The 18,660-nt window shown below is 43.9% G+C and overlaps 1 protein-coding gene across 1 annotated transcript in view; it reads left to right on the forward strand.

Annotated features, from left to right (window-relative positions):
* LOC135386026 (atrial natriuretic peptide receptor 1-like) overlaps positions 1–14,982 on the forward strand; it is a 299,570-nt gene extending 284,588 nt beyond the window's left edge. The window contains exons 17-22 of the mRNA XM_064615737.1: positions 5,500–5,623; positions 7,335–7,403; positions 7,582–7,756; positions 9,618–9,716; positions 12,610–12,701; positions 12,834–14,982. Of these exons, the coding sequence (XP_064471807.1) occupies positions 5,500–5,623; positions 7,335–7,403; positions 7,582–7,756; positions 9,618–9,716; positions 12,610–12,701; positions 12,834–12,932 (658 nt within the window). The 3' untranslated portion in view covers positions 12,933–14,982. The remainder of the gene's footprint in view (positions 1–5,499; positions 5,624–7,334; positions 7,404–7,581; positions 7,757–9,617; positions 9,717–12,609; positions 12,702–12,833) is intronic.
* The last annotated feature ends 3,678 nt before the right edge of the window (positions 14,983–18,660 follow it).

The raw sequence follows: 18,660 nt of genomic DNA on the forward strand, positions 1-18,660 counted from the left end.
TTACGTGCCCTCTCTCGCTACGCCTTTAGGCATCGGTCTTCTATCCTGCCTGAGAGAGGCCTCGGCGATTTACCCTCATATCCTTCAGGAAAACGCATCGCCTCATGCATGATCCCAAACTCCGGGCGGTGACGTTACTGCTTCCCAAGAGGGACGTGGACGTCCCGAGTATCTCAGACTCAAAAAGCCGCATCGCCGAGAAAAGGATGATCTTTCGCTCGACCTTCTTGTCACGCATAGAGAAGTATCTTCAAAGTACCTCTATAACTTGGAGAGTAAGTAGGACTTAGTGAAAAAGTTATTTAAGTTAGATTACTAAATACTGACCGTTAAAAGTATTTGCAGGATACCAAGTTAATCGTAGAAATATTTAAGATACGTGACATAAATACTCTACCCAAGTTACTGTACAAGTCTGGAGAAAACTAACAAACACGACATGATCTCTACTTGAGAAAGATCGTGTCGTGTTTGTTTGTTCCTCCGTCGTTGTTTCCTCCTCGCCGTCCTAAGCATCAAAAGTGCGGACCAGTTGTTACAATAGGAGCTCCGCATGATGCTAGACTTGGCAACGTTTCGTTTCCCCTAGCTTGTAATCCAATAACGCGTACCTGTTAGTCGCAGTCTGCAATGCTATAATTTCTTTCTAACTGCATATTTGTCTTCGTTCGGATTATGTTGCTGTTACCCCTGGAATTCCAGAGGGCGCTGTACTTGACCCTCTTCTCTTTCTAATCCATATTATCGATATTCCTAATGGTCTCCCCTCCACGGTGCGCGTTTTCTCTGACCATGTGTATTTTTGTGGAACGGTTAAGTTTTACGACACGACATCTCATTAATTCATTCGTGATGCGCTACTTCGAAAATGCCTCTTAATCTTACCATACTGTAGTTTCATGTATTGTCATCGTCGTGGTTAAGACCATCTTGCTCCTTTTGCTTACTCTCTCCTTTGCGTTACCATGGCGTTTTCCCCTGTGTCGATCTAACTAGGAATAAGTACACCGAAAGGATGGTTAGGTAGCAAGTGAGCTGGTCATAAGTATCCATGATGGCAAAATCCCGAGACGAGGAACAAGGAGGGACCCACACACAACCTCTCAAACAATCAGTTTCAGTCAGTCTGTCAGTTTTAGCTTTCTGTTGTTTTTTTTTGTTCTTCCTTTTTCTTTCATTTCCTTTTCTTCCTTTATTTTTCCTTGTCTTCTTTTCCTATTCTTCTCTTTTCTTTCCCTTTTCTTTTCTTCTTCGTTTTGGAATAGCAAGCCGACTTCTGTCTGTCTGACCTTTCCGTTCTTTTTTCTTAATAAACATATCCCCGCTCCCAAACACAGCTATGAGTTTATTTCCACAACGCCATATGTAAAACACACAGTGTGTTTTAAACATAATGTTGCGTGAATAAGTTTGTTTGAGACGTTGTGTGTGTATGTCCCTCCTTATCCCTCGTCTCGGGGTTTTGCTATCACGAAGTACATCGACTTCCTAATATGCAGTGTTGTACGTAGCGCCGTTACTAGTAGCGGCGCTACCGTATCCGTTACTTTTTTCAGTAGCGGAGTAGGGATCGCGCTACTTTTTTAAATAGGGAGCGTAAGAAGTATTTCCGTTACAAATTTGCGGTAGCGCAATCTTTGAGCGTTACCGCTACCGCTACTTCCCTATCGCAGGTTCGCGACAGCTCGACTTCGATCTATCATGAGGCCTCCACTCTGCCTGCCTTCGAACAAGCTGCCCAATATCACGGCCCATTCTGCATATAGACCGGGCATATATCCCGAAAGGAAGGCACACAGGTCGTCATCTTACAAAAAGACTGTGTTCCCTATTTGGGATTAACCTTCTTGGTGTATGGTTGGAGTTATGCGCAATCTGAGGTAGCTCCTACTGCATTGTGGAGCCGTCCCCGCTAGCTATAAGTTATGGTACTGCTACTTTTAACATAGGGTTGTGTCCACATGCACCACATTGCAGCACATACGCTTAGGTGCTTGAGTGTTGCCATTTCCTGTCCGCTGCAATGGAGGGACCATGGCCTGCTACATAAAGCACCCTTGAGTATATGTAGGAGAAAGAAAACGGTAGCGTGGTGTTTAGATGCCTTTTATGCGCCTCGGTGGGAAAACTTATCTGTGCGTCAAGGAACTCCAATTTGTCAAAAAGCAAAAAGCCAAGTCAAAAAGTCAAAAAGCACACCAAGGTATGTTTACTAACTTCTCGTTCCGGGCAAGCTCAGTTCTTTTTGTAACAACGCTGTAGAGCTTTTTAGCGGTAGACTTGTTTTGTGCTTTATTTGCTTTAGGGGAACAGAAAAAGATATACGGGATATCTACCGAAGCGGCTTCATTAAATCTGTAAGAATGGGCTTGCAAATTACAGCCTTCAGGCGACCTACATGATTTATTATTTTGAGATTGATTTTATTATTTTTTGTTTTATTTATTATTTTGAGACATTGTTTTATTTTATTATTTTGAGACGTTTGAAGTACGTCATCAACGATGTTGTTCGTTTCTCTCCTAAAAAGTAGCACATATGAAGTATCGCGTTACTTTTTACGAGTAACGGTAGCGGTATTCCGCTACTTTTAGGAACGTGTAACGATATCGAGATTTCGTTACTCTTTGCTCAGGTAGCGTGTATCGGTATTGCGCTACCTTTTTTGGGTAGCGGGTACAACACTGCTAATATGTAATGTAAATCGCTCTCTTGACTATATTAGACACAAGTTGTCACGCAACGTTAAATTGGCTCCCGGACACCTCGGAAAGGTGAGCGTACCAGTGATGGCCACTAACTACTTCGACAGTAGTTTAGCTATAACTACTAACTACTTTGTGATTGAGTAGTTTAACTAGTAGTTCAACTACTTTTCAGGGGAGTAGTTAAAACTACTTTTTTAACTACTGCAATGTAGTTTAACTACATCTATAACTAGTTAACGTTGTCCACCAACACCAATCCCTTGTAGTGTTCTTGGACACCTAAATATGAATCACGAGCAATAATAAGCTTTGGCTCAAGCCATTGCTACGATCGTCAAATACAAAGCTTGCGGCGGGATTCTTTCTGTGCCTACGCGATAAACTAAGTTGCACAATTATTTCACAGCAAATGAGGCTTCACTAGACGAGCATTAAAAGTGAAGAGTTTAGTACACATGCAGGACACAATTGCTCTGCACCTCCGTTCTCATCCAGCAAGTAGGTCAAGGTTAAAGTCGGAGGCACAATCCTGCCGTAAAACTTGAGGCAAAATCGGAAGTAGTTGGCGCCTTCAGTAACCTAACTACTGTAGTTAACTACTTAAAATAGTAGTTTAACTAGTAGTTGCCACTACATTTCTGCAAGTAGTTGATAACTAATTTTTAACTACAGTCGGGTAGTTTAACTACATGTAGTTAACTACTGGCCATCACTGGAGCGTACACCTTACTAATGCGCAAGAGATTAGTATACGCATGTGGGGTGTGGGGGGTCCTCTTCAACTCTACCTGTGCACTAATAGTGTTGAAGCTGTTCAGAACAGACCAGCGAGGTTACGTTATCGGTAGCTACTCGCGCTTTTCCCTCGTCTTGTCGATCGCACAACAAGTTCATCTTCCTAACCTCGATAGACGCCGCCTGGTTAAGATTATTCCTCACTCACAGATTCGTGCTCATCATTCATTTCCCCAATCTGTCATTTTTCGACACTTTTCTCCGGGCTTGATCATCCGTATAAAGTTATCCGTTCCTGTTGTCGTGCTGACACTTTTGGGAAATATTTGTTTGGGTAAGACTGTTGTTGAGTGGAAAGGTCTTCCAGGTAGCCGATATTGCCGATCATCATACATTCACCAGGCACGTATCTGATAACATATACAGGGTGTTTCAGTTAAATCCCCGGGCTAAAGAATTAACGGGTGCACCAATCGAAGTACTTTTTTTCTCTCTCTCTCTTTTTTTTACAAGTATGTGTTCGATATCGCCCTTTTGCGCTTTGCTGCGACCAGCCGCGACAAAAATATGTAAACCGAAACCGATTAATTACTGCAACAAATGACCCGCTTCGATGGCAGATTTTTCTCTAAAATGTGTCCACTGAAGGTCCCAAAAGGGACAGTACCCATTTTAATGCCAACGGCGCCCTGCTTTAGAAATTATGTTTTTTCACGAAACCCATTTGAATTTTTATTTAAATAATGAGCGCCTCCCACTCGTTCATACAGTGCGCAGCTTGTAGGTGGTATCGGACAGATACTTGTAAAAACAAAGTTCTTCGATTGGTGCACCCGTTCGCGAATTAATTAGCCCGGGGATTTAACTGAAACACCCTGTATACTCCCTATGACTGTAGTGTACCGCGCTACTGGCACTCTAAAATTTCTCTGAGATGTGTGTTTTACATATTATGTACTCATGTTTTGCCTTTGACATGTCATGTAATACTCGCAGTTTCGAAATGGGAAGCATATCCTTGAGTCTGAGGAGGAAGCCCAAGACAAGTCGAGTCGATCTGCTGTCGCGTTTATGTAAACGGATAGTGCATCGTATTCAATCTACCAGAGAGACGTGGATTGAGACTGTAGACGGTCAATATCTTCCGTTTTTTTTTTTTTTTCCCCTATAATCAAACTCAAACTCAACGGTAGATGCGCATTCAAAGAAGCGTGCATGTAAACGGAAGATGCGCATCAAAAACAAAAGGAGGACAAAGAAGTAGTACCCAAGGGGCGTTTATGTTGGAGTTGGACGGACTAAAAATAATACGTTTATGTTTATTCGCTCGGAGACATAGAACTCTCATAATAACTCGGAGGCGCTTGGACTCATAGCGAATACACGGCTCGGCGAATAAACGCCCAAGGTGGCTGCGGGGGAAGAAGAAGAAGACGAGATTTTGAGAAATGGCGACTGAAACCAGAGTTCCGGAAGCGCAGAGTTATAGCCGCGGTTACATGAATACGACATAAGCGTATCGTATCGAGTTATCGCACCTCCTCGCAACTGTCCCGGCCGGTGGATTGGTTGATGTGGTCCTGTCGGAGAGGATTTGCTGGGATAAGTCGATACGGTACACTTTTGTCGCATACATGTAAACGGTGGCGCATCGTCTTCATTCCGATTTCCCCTCGATTCGATGCGCTTCTGTCGCATTGATCTGTCGCTCAAGGATATGCTCCGCATTTCGAGTCTTCACCAGCTTGCTTGCGCACTTCTATTTTGTTCAACTCCCAGTTTCTTGACAGTGTTAGTGAGTCTCGACAGTATTATCTTTCTCCCGCATGGAATGTCCGCAAGGACATTTGGGGTACCTTGAATAAAGATATAAATAAACATGCTGACCTCTCATATTCCCGAGTTCTGGGTGACATCCAGCGAGGACTCCTACGGATGACGATATTTCACGTGGTGCATTCTTTCTTTTGTGTAGCATGCAAATAATGTACTCATGTATTTGAAAACACGTTACGTAAGATACCTAATTTCCTTAAAAACATATTAAACGTCGCAGGTCGGTAGCCAGTCAGCTCATCAAGGGTCAGACGGTGACCGCAGAGTCCTACGACAGCGCAACTATTTACTTCAGCGACATCGTAGGTTTCACAGCCCTGTCAGCGCAAAGCACACCTATGCAGGCAAGGCCAATATTGTTATAGTAAAACTACCAAGGCACACGGTGTGTTTGTATTCAGATCAACTGAGCAAGCAGTTCTGTGCCACTGCAATAACAACTGCAGCGCTGGTATTGTTGTCTTCTTCTAGTCCGTGTTTTTGTGCGCTTTCTACCATGTCGGCTGTACCACTGATGTGTTCCACATGAATGATAATGGGCTTATGGGTTCATTATCTGCTAACTGAAACAGTTGGAAACAGTTTGTTCGGCAGTGACTCCACCATTATGTGTATGGCGCGTGTGATATAACCAGAGGCGGATCTAGGATTTCTCTGAGGAGGGGGGGGGGGGGGGTCGGTCCTGCCTCGTATCATATTACTACCTAAGGTCAATTGAAACATCATGTAACAGACATAAATTGAGGGGGTCAGGACAACCCCCCCCCCATCCACCTCTGGATATAACTGCTTAGCTATATCGTAAAGAATACAGCATAAACACATCCTGCTCGCTAGTAACTCAACCATTGTGAGCCTTTGGCACATCGCCTTCTACTGGTCGAACCTTTTGGTTGCGCCTTTCTCGCGTGTTCACAGTAACGGTTCCGAAAACATGATAAGCCAATCGTCTATACCTTTGAAGCGGGAGACATCACATTGCTATGCTCGGATTTGTTAACTTCCTTTATCGTATCGTCTTTATAGAGGAGGCTTCCGATGTACTAAAACTCGCTATTATGCTATGCAAGTAGGTCAGCTGTTCGCGTAGCTCCCAAGTTTCCCCTCTCCCCTATTGCAGGTGAAGTGACCTCATTGATCCCTCCCATAAATAAGGGGATAACGTGTCACGGCGCATGCGGTTTCTTCTGTGGATGCATGCCGATCAACGAATAACCCCATATTGGTGCCTCGTGGGTGGACCGACACCTCGTCACGTGATTTCTGCAAACCTTACCCCCTACCTTGCGCAGAGAGAAACTGTCGTAGAGTATAAAATTAGAAAGGTGAATGCAGAGAAGTGGGAAACACAGAACACAACTCGATTTGCTGCTCCCGATGCAGTTCACATCGATGTGATCTCCGTGCTGCCCCCGTTCGTTGCCGGGGGACTGGCTGGTTGAGCTAAGGCGACGAGCGTCCAGTACAACCTAGAAACAAAGCCTACTCGCTTAAACCGTGTGACGTAACGATTAAGAGGTCACCAATCACGACCGTGTTTTGGGCGGCCGTAGCTATGGCGACGAGCGGCATGGGCAGTCAATGGTAGACACAGGAAGCCGCTGCTCGAAATCGTTTGCGCCGATTGGCTGACATTCTGACTTTATGTGTCTACGCGCGGAGGAACGTGCTCGGCAAGCAGTTCCATCACAACCATCACCACGTACGGAGGAGTGAGAGGAGGCTAAGGCAGGTCTCGTGTATCTATGTGGTGGTGTTCCTTGTGCCCTCGTGAAATCTCTTGTGATCATCGCGACTCCTACCCCACACTAACTGACTGTCGTTTCTCTTCTTACATACATACAAACATACATACAGATATGCATACTTGCATCTATAAGTGCTTTGGAGTAGCCGGCCTGCTGGTGAATATTTCCATATTCTTCTTCCAACATCTAACCAAACCCATATGTGCATGGCGCGTGTGACATGGCGTATTGTCATGTCTGCAGCAGACTAGTAATTCTGATATCTATTTATTCTTTGGTAATAATTGAATTTTCGTCTTAATTTCAGGTAGTTGATTTACTGAATGACTTATACACCTGCTTCGACTCCATAATTGAGAGTTACGATGTCTACAAAGTAAGTATCACAAAATCTTGCAAAAGCACGTCACCCGAGAGCCTTGTGGTGTAAAGTAAAAGTAAAAGTAATGTAACGAGTGCAATTGTGTAAAGAGCGGACAACAATCAAAGTCTAGAGGTAGTCAATAAGCTTTTCGGTTAATTTGCATCTCATTGCATCTCATTCATTTGCGCAGGTGGAAACTATTGGTGATGCATACATGGTTGCATCAGGATTACCAGTGCGCAACGGCGTGCTGCACGTTCGTGAAATTGCACGAATGTCACTTGCACTTCTCCGTGCTGTCCTGTCTTTCACCATTAGTCATCGGCCTCACGAGCAACTCAAGTTGCGAATTGGAATTCATACCGGTTAGTTATTACAAATACTAGTAGCCTCTAGTACATGCCAAGTAGAACTGAACATGACTTCAGGCTTTTGTTGGAATCTGCCTTCACCGCCATTCTCTCCATTGGCCATTGGATTCTCCACTTTTCGAAGTACCCGCTTGCTGTACGTTTATCGAGAAGAGAAATATGTTTCCTGTCCCACTGCCGGAAGAGTATTGTTGCATCCTAATGCGGCACGTGCAGATATATTTCTGTCATTTTTGGCTAAGTTGATTTTCCGGCAGCCTACACGCCCTAATACTTTTCTGATACCAGCATAAGTGACTTTCGAGATCGAGGGAAGCGCCCTTCCTTAAATTCGAAAAAAAACAAAAAAACTTTGCCTCCTTTTCTATTTCTCCTTTAAATATTCATCCAAACATTCATTTTTACAACTCTCTTTCGTGCGCTTTAGTGAGAGATATGCTATTGACCTATGAATTCAATGCCTTATTATGCAGTATACCGCCTTAATGGGACTGTCGCATTCATCGCGGTCGATTCCGAAACTATAGTGTCACTTTACTCCGTGTTCATCACTGATATTAACGCCCAAAATCTGACGCGAATTAGTGGAGCTGTTCGTGGTGTCGTTTGATGTAACGCATGGCAAGAGCGGACGACGGACGTTGGGGGGGTATTCCGGAATTATCTCTCTCGAAATGGGAGAAAACGTCACTCGGACAAGGCCAGTCAGTGAGCGCCCTTTGGCGCGGAGAAGTCCAACCAGGGAGTGGCTGGAGGACCCTTGGCGACCGATCGGCAGGCGCGAGGGACGGCGTCTGCTGGTCGCGGAGAGTCTGCGATCGGATTGTGGGATGTTGTTTCTGGTTAGTGTCTGACGTGTTCGTACAGCCAGGAGCGTAACACCGTGTTCCACGCAACATGGTTGCGTCAGAACTCACTCTGGCAAGCGTCTCACAGGTTCCGATAGGCAAGGTGCTTTGTGACCGCCGCGTGTTTAAAATTGTTTTCCCAGTCGCTTCTGAAGCAGTATGGGTGGCTCTTGCGCTGTTGTCAAGGGCTGACTATTCCCTTCAGGATTACAATGCATAGGTATTGGCACGTATTATTAGGTATTTGCACAGGTATAAGCGAAGCTAATGCTGCGTACTTCTCCTACATATGAATGTATCGAAGAATATGAAACCCACAACATCAAAAACGAATTTTTGACATTTTGATTTCAACACTTTTTTTTTTCTTTTCAGCGGCAGCTGAATATCGCTGCATACACACGTGACGCACGCTAGGGGTTTGCTTGTTCCAGCCGTTATACTCAATGTTACATTACGTGCGTGCTTACTGCCGGTAACTTAGTTTATGTACACACACAGACAAACACAGTCTATTAGTCAGGTTCTGACAGTCGCGCTTTACCGCTTTCTAAAGGTGTTTCTAGAGCCCACCTCCAGCACCTATAGCGTGCGTCGTCTGCTAGCGTCGACACGGAAGTCGACCCTTTTCCTTTGATTCTTAGACAGTACCGCCCACCTACTTAACGCTGAATCTTATCTTTTACAGCAGTCGCACTGATATCAGAATTGTTGTGAATTGTCAAAATTGATGAAAAAAAATATTAAAAAGAAACAAAACAAAAACCGGAAAGATAGGAATGAGCATATTTATCATCGCTAACCACTTTATTCCATGTGTGACGTAAATTATTTTTTTAAAGCAAAGTGGCAGCCCTGTATCAACAACAACAACAACAAATAAGTTAATGATAATGAATGGAGAAATTCGCCACGTAAGGTGCGGCTCACTACCCTGTATCATCTGCGCCTATAACTTTGAAATCACTATTCTGTCTCATGCACCAGTGCACTTCAATCTAACGCAGGTCCATGTGCGGCTGGCATTGTAGGACTAAAAATGCCGCGATATTGCCTTTTTGGGGACACAGTGAACACGGCATCAAGGATGGAATCTAATGGGCTACGTGAGTAGATATTCCTAACCTCGCATACGGCGGAATGCCTGCGCATTTTTGTGTTGTGTTAGACTAATAAAAACAATTATCGTTTTTGAGTAGTTCTCTGTTGAGACTGAGTGTTCCTTTGGAGGACAGCCTTCGAGAGAGCCGTAACAGATGCTCTGTGCCTTGACTTGAAATTTCGAAAGGCACTAAAGGTATAAGGGATGTGTCAACTAACGCGAAAAAAATAAAGAAATTTTGCCTGAAAACATGTGGCGCCAAAAACATTTATCTTCGGGCAAATGAGCTCTGAAAATTTATCGCAGTTCAGGTACTGTTATACTGCCGGAACCAAAGGCTGTGCGCAACGTGATATACGCATCCTAGTGCAAAGGTTGCAGCCATAGCTCGGCATTTCGGGCCTTCGAAACTCACGATCACAATCATCTGATAAGGCCCCTGCTACGAACTCACGTGAAGGTCGACATGGCGTATCGGTGAGCTCAATCATGCCGCATATTAGTGCACTCACCGAATAACATCACACTCTGAACAGAGCAGAAGTGATGTTATCTGGTGATTGCGCTAATATGCCGCATGAGCGAGCTCACCGATACGCCATGTCGACCTTCACGTGGGTTCGTAGCAGCGCCCGATGTGATGTGATGTGATGTGAATAAAAAAAAAATGGGGATGTAAGTTTCGACGAAGTCAAACTGGCTACCCCAGTACACTTAATACAGAAAGTTCAATCTGATGATGAGATGATGAAAACGCAAAAGGATGATGTCCAGAGACGAACAGAGATGATAATGGAGTTCAACATGTAGGTCAAAAGTTCAAGAGCTGCGCCCAAGTTAGAGTAAAGTGGCGGAATCACCGGGGGCACACACAGGACACATCACACATTCACCGTGTCATAGCAGCGCCCGAACTCACACCTTATCAGATGATTGTGATAGTGAGTGTCGAAGGCTCGAAAAGCCGAGCTATGCCTACCAGCTGAAAAAACCAGATTCACAAAACAGCACAATTACTGAAGCTACAAGGAAAATAGATGGCCCCGTCTCTCCAGGTTTCTTTCTGACTACTATTGCAGATAACGGTAGCCATATATGAGACCTCTCTGCCGTTATCACTTGAACCATTGGCAGCGAAACAGGCAGATCATTGTCCTTCGGTTCTCTTTTTGCATCATTCTGGGCGAGAAGTGTCGCTGCCAGTGGCGGTAGCCAAACTTCAGGGGAACTGTGCCGACATTCGTCTGGAAAGTCTTCGGAAAACCCAGGGAAAACCTCAGACAGCGCAACCGGTGACAGGATTCGAAACCGTGTAACCTCCCAGTCTCGGCGTGGAAATGCAAAGAAATCCCTTTTGCCCAAGCAAACACATTCGCACGTTTTACGATGCGTTACCGTTGCTCTGGGAAAATTATTTTAAGAGCTCCATTCTGTTTTTCCACGCACCGAACCAATTCAGTAGTTGCATATGCCCTCGCTGTCCTCGGGCTTGCCCTCTGTGGCAAACAAGACGAACGGCACTATAGCGTGGTAAATTTCCGTGCTGAAATCAGAAAATTGAAATTCTCCAAATTGAAATTTGACGAAGTGACTTGTAATACACGGCAAAGGTTCCTTGTAAATAAATGATCTTGATCCTGTGTTGTCACACAGATCTTTAAGCAAGGTTTTTGTCGCATTAGGTGAAACACCCTGTAGTCCGCAGCATCATTCCCACCTAACGCAGCCATGTGCCTTCTTTGCTTCTCATTTTTCCTCAATATTGTTGTATCTATTGTTGCATGAAGTCGCGTCAAAAAGACACGTACTTACCGTTTCTCATCGGTTGCACAGTTGGCTCTAAACGCAGGACCGTTTCAGAATGTGCTGAAATTCCTTCCTGTTTAGCCGGATGCTCCAGACGCGCCTAACACTACAGACATGCATGCACAAACACGTCGCAAACGATATCTTTGTTATCTATGGTGCTGCAGAGAATGCTGAAGAGAGAGAGGAGCACGACGCTGAATACAAGACCGGTGCTCTTTCAATTTAATCAAATCAATGTACTAGAGCGGTGCAAATGAAGGTCATACGTTGACACTTTGAAAGAAATTCATAGAACAGATCATGGTGGGCCTTACTCATAACCCATCAAACCACATGAACATCGTAGCCCATCAAACATCAAAAGTTATCATTCGACTTCAACATCGTATGATTCTTCATGACGTGATGGTGAATAATGTTCATGATGGCCGTCAAAAATGAATGTGCCGACCTATGGTGTGGGTGCGTTATTTGAAATTGTGTTTGAGAGATGAGGTTTTTTATAGAGATGGCTGTGACTTCTAGGTCCAGCTAAAAGTTTACGGAACAAGCAAGCGCTGTACTGTTTCGTCAGTGCGACACCCTAGCGAGGGGCGGAAGCGGACTCTTTCTCTCGTTCAAAGAGGGTGGGCAATTGTACAGGTAGCTCCACACTACGGTAGTTTCGATATCGCTTGAACGTGCTCGCGAATGTGAGCAGCGCGTTCGGCCACCCCTCTGAACGACTGAACGGGCCGACTCCCGTCCGGCGCTAGGGTTTCCCACTTAAGGATGAGCGGGCTGACCGCACCATCCGCATACATCACCCGACCCGAAACACCGCCCCGCTGAAGGAAAAATACGCCGCTCGCGTGAACCGTAAACTTTTATCTGTACGTATTGACTGCTGTGCTCGCAATAGATATGAAGCGTTTTTAAAACTAAACATATGGTATACTGAAACAACTAAACTATATCACGAATTGCTTTAAATTACGGGAGACGGATGATGCCTATGCGCATAGCAAATGATTTTTCTCTGTTGTTCCTGCTGCGATATTCTCGCCCGTAATATGTTATATCTTGATAAAGTTTACAATGTTTTGCAGCCTTGAAAATCCATGTTAGTTCAACGACGAAAGAGTGCTTGGAGAACTTCAAGACATTCCGTTTGGAGCTGAGAGGTGAAGTAGAGCTGAAGGTAACGACCCCAGTCTCATGCTGTTTTCGGTTGTACCTCTTAGTGACGTCATAGCCATCCATTTGTGAGCCACTTCATGCATTACTTGATACGGATAATAGTAATCATAGTAATAATGGTAACGGTTTGCAGGGTAGGGGCGTCATGACGACATACTGGCTATTAGAAGAGTCCCCAAGTACGCCCGAAGAAGGAGGATGCGATGACATACCGATGGAAACGAAAGTCTGACACACGTTCCCGTAGGCCTTGCATTATGGAACGATATTCGGTCCAACCAAGAGCCGAACAGTGACACAGTGCGCTGCGTGTTTTCTGTGTGTGGTGAAAGGCACAATGAAGGTTCACAACGCAGCAAATCCCCTCAAGGACCCGTGCTGAACGCACTCGAACAGAGGACCCGTACCTGGAACTCGTGCAAGAGAACGTTTATCTTTGTGATATTTCCAGCTGTTGCATGTGGAAAAGGCTCAACAATGGGTCTTCAGGCACCTGTAACGTAAAAGCGCCAAGACCTGAATGTAGATCTTTGTCGATCTAAATCGACCAAATGCACGCCCGCAATACATGCTGTAACGTCCTGTGTTCATTGATATTGTGCTGTAAGAAGGGTTTCGACACACAACAAAGAAATTTAAGCATAGTTGCTCTTCGCTCACGTTTTCAAATGCAGTGGGATACTAGCCCAGCAGAATCGCGCAAATGAAGTGTCCCTTGAAAACTCCAAGTTGGCAAGTTGTTGCCATGTTCGTTAACATGCATAGATGACGAAACTGAGTAAGGGCATCACAGTATGAGCAGATGAACAAGTCGACTAGGTACCAGAAAAGGTCTTCTTTTCTTGTCATGGTTGCTAATAGGCCGACCAAAGGGAGATTCCATAGATATTTTTCATACTGAGATGTTGCACTGGCCTTTTACCGCGAAAGCGACCAACAAGCATATCGGGGATAACGTTTCTTGCGATCTACGATGTATCCGATGTATTATATCTGTGTTTTTATATTTGTTACACGAATTGCTAATTGCTAAATTGCTAAGCAGACAGAAGAGAAATTATCGATTTTGCGAAGCATATTCAAGAATAGCTTTATAGGACCAAGCACCGTGGCTACATGCAGACACAGACGAACCTACACGGTGCTTGTGCATCACGTGACTGTGTCACCATCACTTGATCCAAGACTGTGTTTGCGGCAGGCTGAAATTATGTAAGCAACACAGTAACGATGCAAGAAATTACAGTGATTTCATAAAACTATTAGAAGGCCTTCAATGGGCATTTAATAGTATTTCAAAAAGTTTAAAAAAAAAATACAGCCAATGATGGTCCTATAAAGTCACCGCATTTGAACGCGTCTGGCACAATGCTCAAATATGCAGCCAATTTTCTATGAACCAAAAAATATTTTTGTCAAATAGCACGTGTCTCGGTCACTCCACAGATGAATGTTGCAAGTGGACACAAATGGCGAACTAGTTCAGACTTATTAGCTCTACGAATATGGGTCATTACAATTAAGAAGTGTAATTAATCGCGTACAAATCAGTTTGGGATGCATCAGTGTCTGATTAGCAGGTTGCTTCGTTAAAAATTGGTTAATTGATTTCTTTTTTAGAATAGTGCAACCGAAAACGGCATTCCAGCATATTTCAAGTATATAAATGCAGAGGTATCACGTTTAGAAACAGCATTCGGTTCAATTTGTTTCTGCTTTTAAGCTGTAGTTTAGCATGTTCCATGAGTAGGTCACCGTGCCTGCAGATAGGAAAGAACACTATAGTCACATGTGATATCGTTGTTTTACATACCATCTGCACAAGTCACCTGTCAATGTACAATTTTCACTCCTCGCATCCACTCTGGATTCGGCAAACCGCACATAAAAGACATTTGCAAGTTATGCAAAAAGTAACTTTTGTATTTTCAGAAGCAGGACTGTATGAAGAGCTTTATTCGGAACAGGCAATTATCTCTCCTTTTCTCCTGTGATTTCTCATTACAACATCGTGTAAATACCAGAAATACATTCCGTGCAACCACCATGAGTTCGTGTCACCCACATGTTACGCAGACGATCACGAGCTCGTAGTATGCGTGTGCATCTGTCGTTTCAAGAACTTGGCCTGAAGAAGCGAATAGCAGTATCTGTACAACGCGAAGATTGAGCGAGTTGCAGTTCCTTCTGGAAGCATAAATTGCTTGTCAAACTGTGCGCATTGTCCAGCGATTCAATAATTTGTGTACATATAAAATAAAAACATGGATCAAAGGTTTATAATAAAGTCTGCAACATAATATCACTCTCATGTAGTTCTCATTATACAAGGGTATAGAGTGTTCTCTGTGGACGAACTGGTCGGTGCGTGTATTTGGTAACCTTGAGCAAGTCGAGCTTGGTAACCTCCAGCTGTCTTTGAATAGTCTTTGAGCATCATATGCATACAGCGCGACTACTCGAAATGGAGAGCGGTAGAAACAGGAAGTATCAAGCAGACGAATTCTGGTACAGATCTGTATACTGACACAGAGTTTGTGTCCATATGGAGACGTCGATTTGAACTTTCCATGCTATTGTTCAACGCGCTTGTTCAACATGGTACGACATCGAGTTGTATTCGCGTTGCCACCAGTTGTGTGCGAACCAATGAGGGTAATTTCTTGTAACTATACTGTGCCGGCATTAAAGGGACTCTGACCAGGAACTGTGGGAGCCCTTTCGTACTTGCACTCGATAAAGCGCCCAACAAGGAGTCTCCATGCGAAAATTCATGCATTAAGGCCCCACGGTTTCTCTAAACTCGAATTTTAAATGTTCGACTTCATCCGAGTGCAGCACGCCTAGCGTCAAACCGAGAAAACATACGTTTATATAGAATATCCACCCCAGCCCACCATCAAGATGACGTCAACACGAGGGCCACTGCCAACACCCATAATTGGCTCAATCGTGTGAGGTGGTCACGCAATATCTGTCAATTTCCTTCATGAAATGGCATTTATGTATTAATATTTTGTTACAGAGCCTCAAAACGAAAAATATACCCTACATTTATCACCTGCAATAGGTTCTACGATTTTCTTTTCAATCTGTGCACGTCGTTCCCTATGCTTCCGTATCCGGTCAGCTGTAATGGATGCCGTATGGCGACGAGCTTGTGAACTGCGAACTTGTGTGACTCTCGGCTCATCCTGCTTTTTTCGGGTCATTGGGTTGGTGTTGGAGTTGTTCGCCATATTCTGAACGTTTCACCTATCATTGCGGTGTACTGTTTTTGATCTGCTGCGAAGCAACGAACCGCAACGGCAGACACTCGCCTCAGCGAAATTCTGTCTGCTGCATCTCAAAGGAGCATCGGGATCTCATGATGCCGTCACCTAAACCTTCATGTAAAGAAACCAAGTCTGCCTCTCGTGTGGCCCTGACGGAAAAGTAGTTTCAACAAGGTTAGCACATTTATTTTTCAGTTCCAAGTCTACGCACTGAAAACCATGCAAGTGTAGCCGATCATTCTCGTACCTGTTGTGTAACGCGTATTCTTTCTTACGCATCCCGCAGAACCCTTTGCTTTTCCAACCCATGCAGTTGTCTTTATGTGATCCTTCTCTGGCTTCTGACTAGGCTATGCCGCTCTGTAGCATTGAGATGACGAAGCGTCGTGGTGGCTGCACCTGTGCTTTCGAAAGGTTAAACAGTCATTCCATACTGTGCTTACTAGCTTTGTATCAAGTCTAACAAATCCGACAGACATGGACTGCCTTTTTCAAGAAAGTGTGAAAATGTAAGTATGTGTATATTGGTTTCACATATCCACCACATATTGAGTGTGTGCATCATTGTACTTTATATGCTACAGCATATTAGCGTAACACCTGGTGTGGCAAACTCGACATCAGTCACACAATGCCAACAACTGTTTCACCCTTTTCTTCAACTGCTTATTTTTATCATATCATGTTTTTGTCTATATCCCAATTTACCAACCAACCAAGTATAATATTTTAGTATAATAGTCTGATTTTTAACTAGGCAGTTTTACCATGGCATGGCGCACTATAGCCCGAGTTGCTTATGCGCCTTTAAATTGAATCGTCATCATCATCATCTTCAACTCTCTCTTCGTCTCAGTTGGATACAATGATATGGCGGATATATTTTTTGCTTTCATTCTCGACTTGCTCATTTCAGAAGAATAGTCACTGTGGTGTGAAGTTTGTTTTCGTTTTCGGAAACATTAAGAGGACTAAAACTAAACACTTTTCTTTCAGAGCATCCCTTATGCACCTGCATTTCAATTCCAATCTGCATTACAAGAATGACAGACCACTCAACAGCGATGAACATTTGAAGGTGAAAGAGCAGGAACGAAGATGCGTTAATCTGTGTGAAAGGTGCTTTGTATGTGTCTGAGTCGAGGACGTAGGTCTCAAGCTAATTCCTGACAGAGGTGACAACTATGCTCCTTCTATCTACTAACCAGCTCCACCTTTTAGGGTTTCCTGTAAAGTAATGGAGCACATCATATACTAGCACGTTGTCAACCATGTTGAGTCTATCAATTTCTTTTTTTTTTTAAATATAGCATGGTTTTAGAAAAGGGTATTCAGGCAAAACTAACGTAGTGGAATTCGTTCAGAGCATTTTAAACTGTCTTGATTTCTGGGTCCACGTAGATGCAGTATATTTTTATTTTGTAAGGGCTTTTGACACTGTGCTTTATGCTCGCACGTTCTCCGAACTAGCCGAATTAAAATTTGATCCTGCTAGCATTAACTGGATATGCAGTTTCTCAACTAACCGCAACCGTGGCAACAACTCGTGAGGAGAACCTATCATATCGCCACCATGCAGCATTTGTTATGTTACAATCGCTTCACATTTTAATCTAGTCAAAAGCAAGGCCTTTTGGTGACCGGCCTTGTATGATTACATGCCCCTCCATTATGTAACACCACACTGGGTTCTTCAACCTATGAGCGATAAATAAATATATTGCCAAGTAAATTGTTTACAGGGCTCGTTATTCCATTTCGCCACACTACCACAAGCAATTGTTAGAGTAGTGACCCAGGGTATGAAGCTCGCCACTAATCATCACTCAAACAAAGTTCATAATGTAAAATCCTTTACTGAGAACACCGGCTTAACACAACAATTAAGAACAAAGAGAGTAAACGTTTCGTTGCCTATTCAGGTGGCATCATCCCTACAACAGAGAACAATCAAGAACAACATCAAAGGAGTCAAATCGGTGGTGCGCATTCCTTTCATCCAACGTGTCTCATACGCCATTTGGAGGGCACTGTGCCCATCAGGCATTTTGACTGTGCATATCAAGTTGAGTGCATAGAATGTGATGCAACCTACATTGGCGAGATAGACAAAAGACGCGGGACAAGACTAAAAGAGCACACAAGGGACGTTGCCAGGGCTACTAATGTTTAGCTTAACTAACCAGAACCGAATTAGTCTACTATTGCTGGCCTAAGGGCCATATATTTAATTTCGATGGTGTAGTAACCTTTGCACATGACTAGCGATGGGGCCTTATAGAATGTTCTTAGAGTCCTGCTTTATCAGGCGTGATGCTTCAGCCTGTAATACCAACCATGGTCCCCTATCGGATGCGTATGATGCCCTCTTAGATAGGCTGATGTGCTCGTCTTTGGCCTCTGTTGTACTGATGAGGCCACCCGGATAGGCGGCAAAACGTTTACGGTCTGTTTTTATTCGCTGTGTTGAGCGGTGTTTGCAGTGAAGGACGTTACATTATGAGGTCGTCACCCGGCTTTTGGAATATATTTTCAAACAAAGTTCTTGTTTTACAAAGCTCAATACATTGCAGAAATAATTCTTATTGCCTATTGTTTAGGCGATACCATTCTTGCAGTCACATGAAGTACTGAAGGGCCAATTTAAAAAATAAAGGCAATCTGATTTATGTTCTTGTTCATGTT

Source organism: Ornithodoros turicata, chromosome 2 (genome assembly GCF_037126465.1).
Source record: "Ornithodoros turicata isolate Travis chromosome 2, ASM3712646v1, whole genome shotgun sequence".
NCBI classification, from domain to species: Eukaryota; Metazoa; Arthropoda; class Arachnida; order Ixodida; family Argasidae; genus Ornithodoros; species Ornithodoros turicata.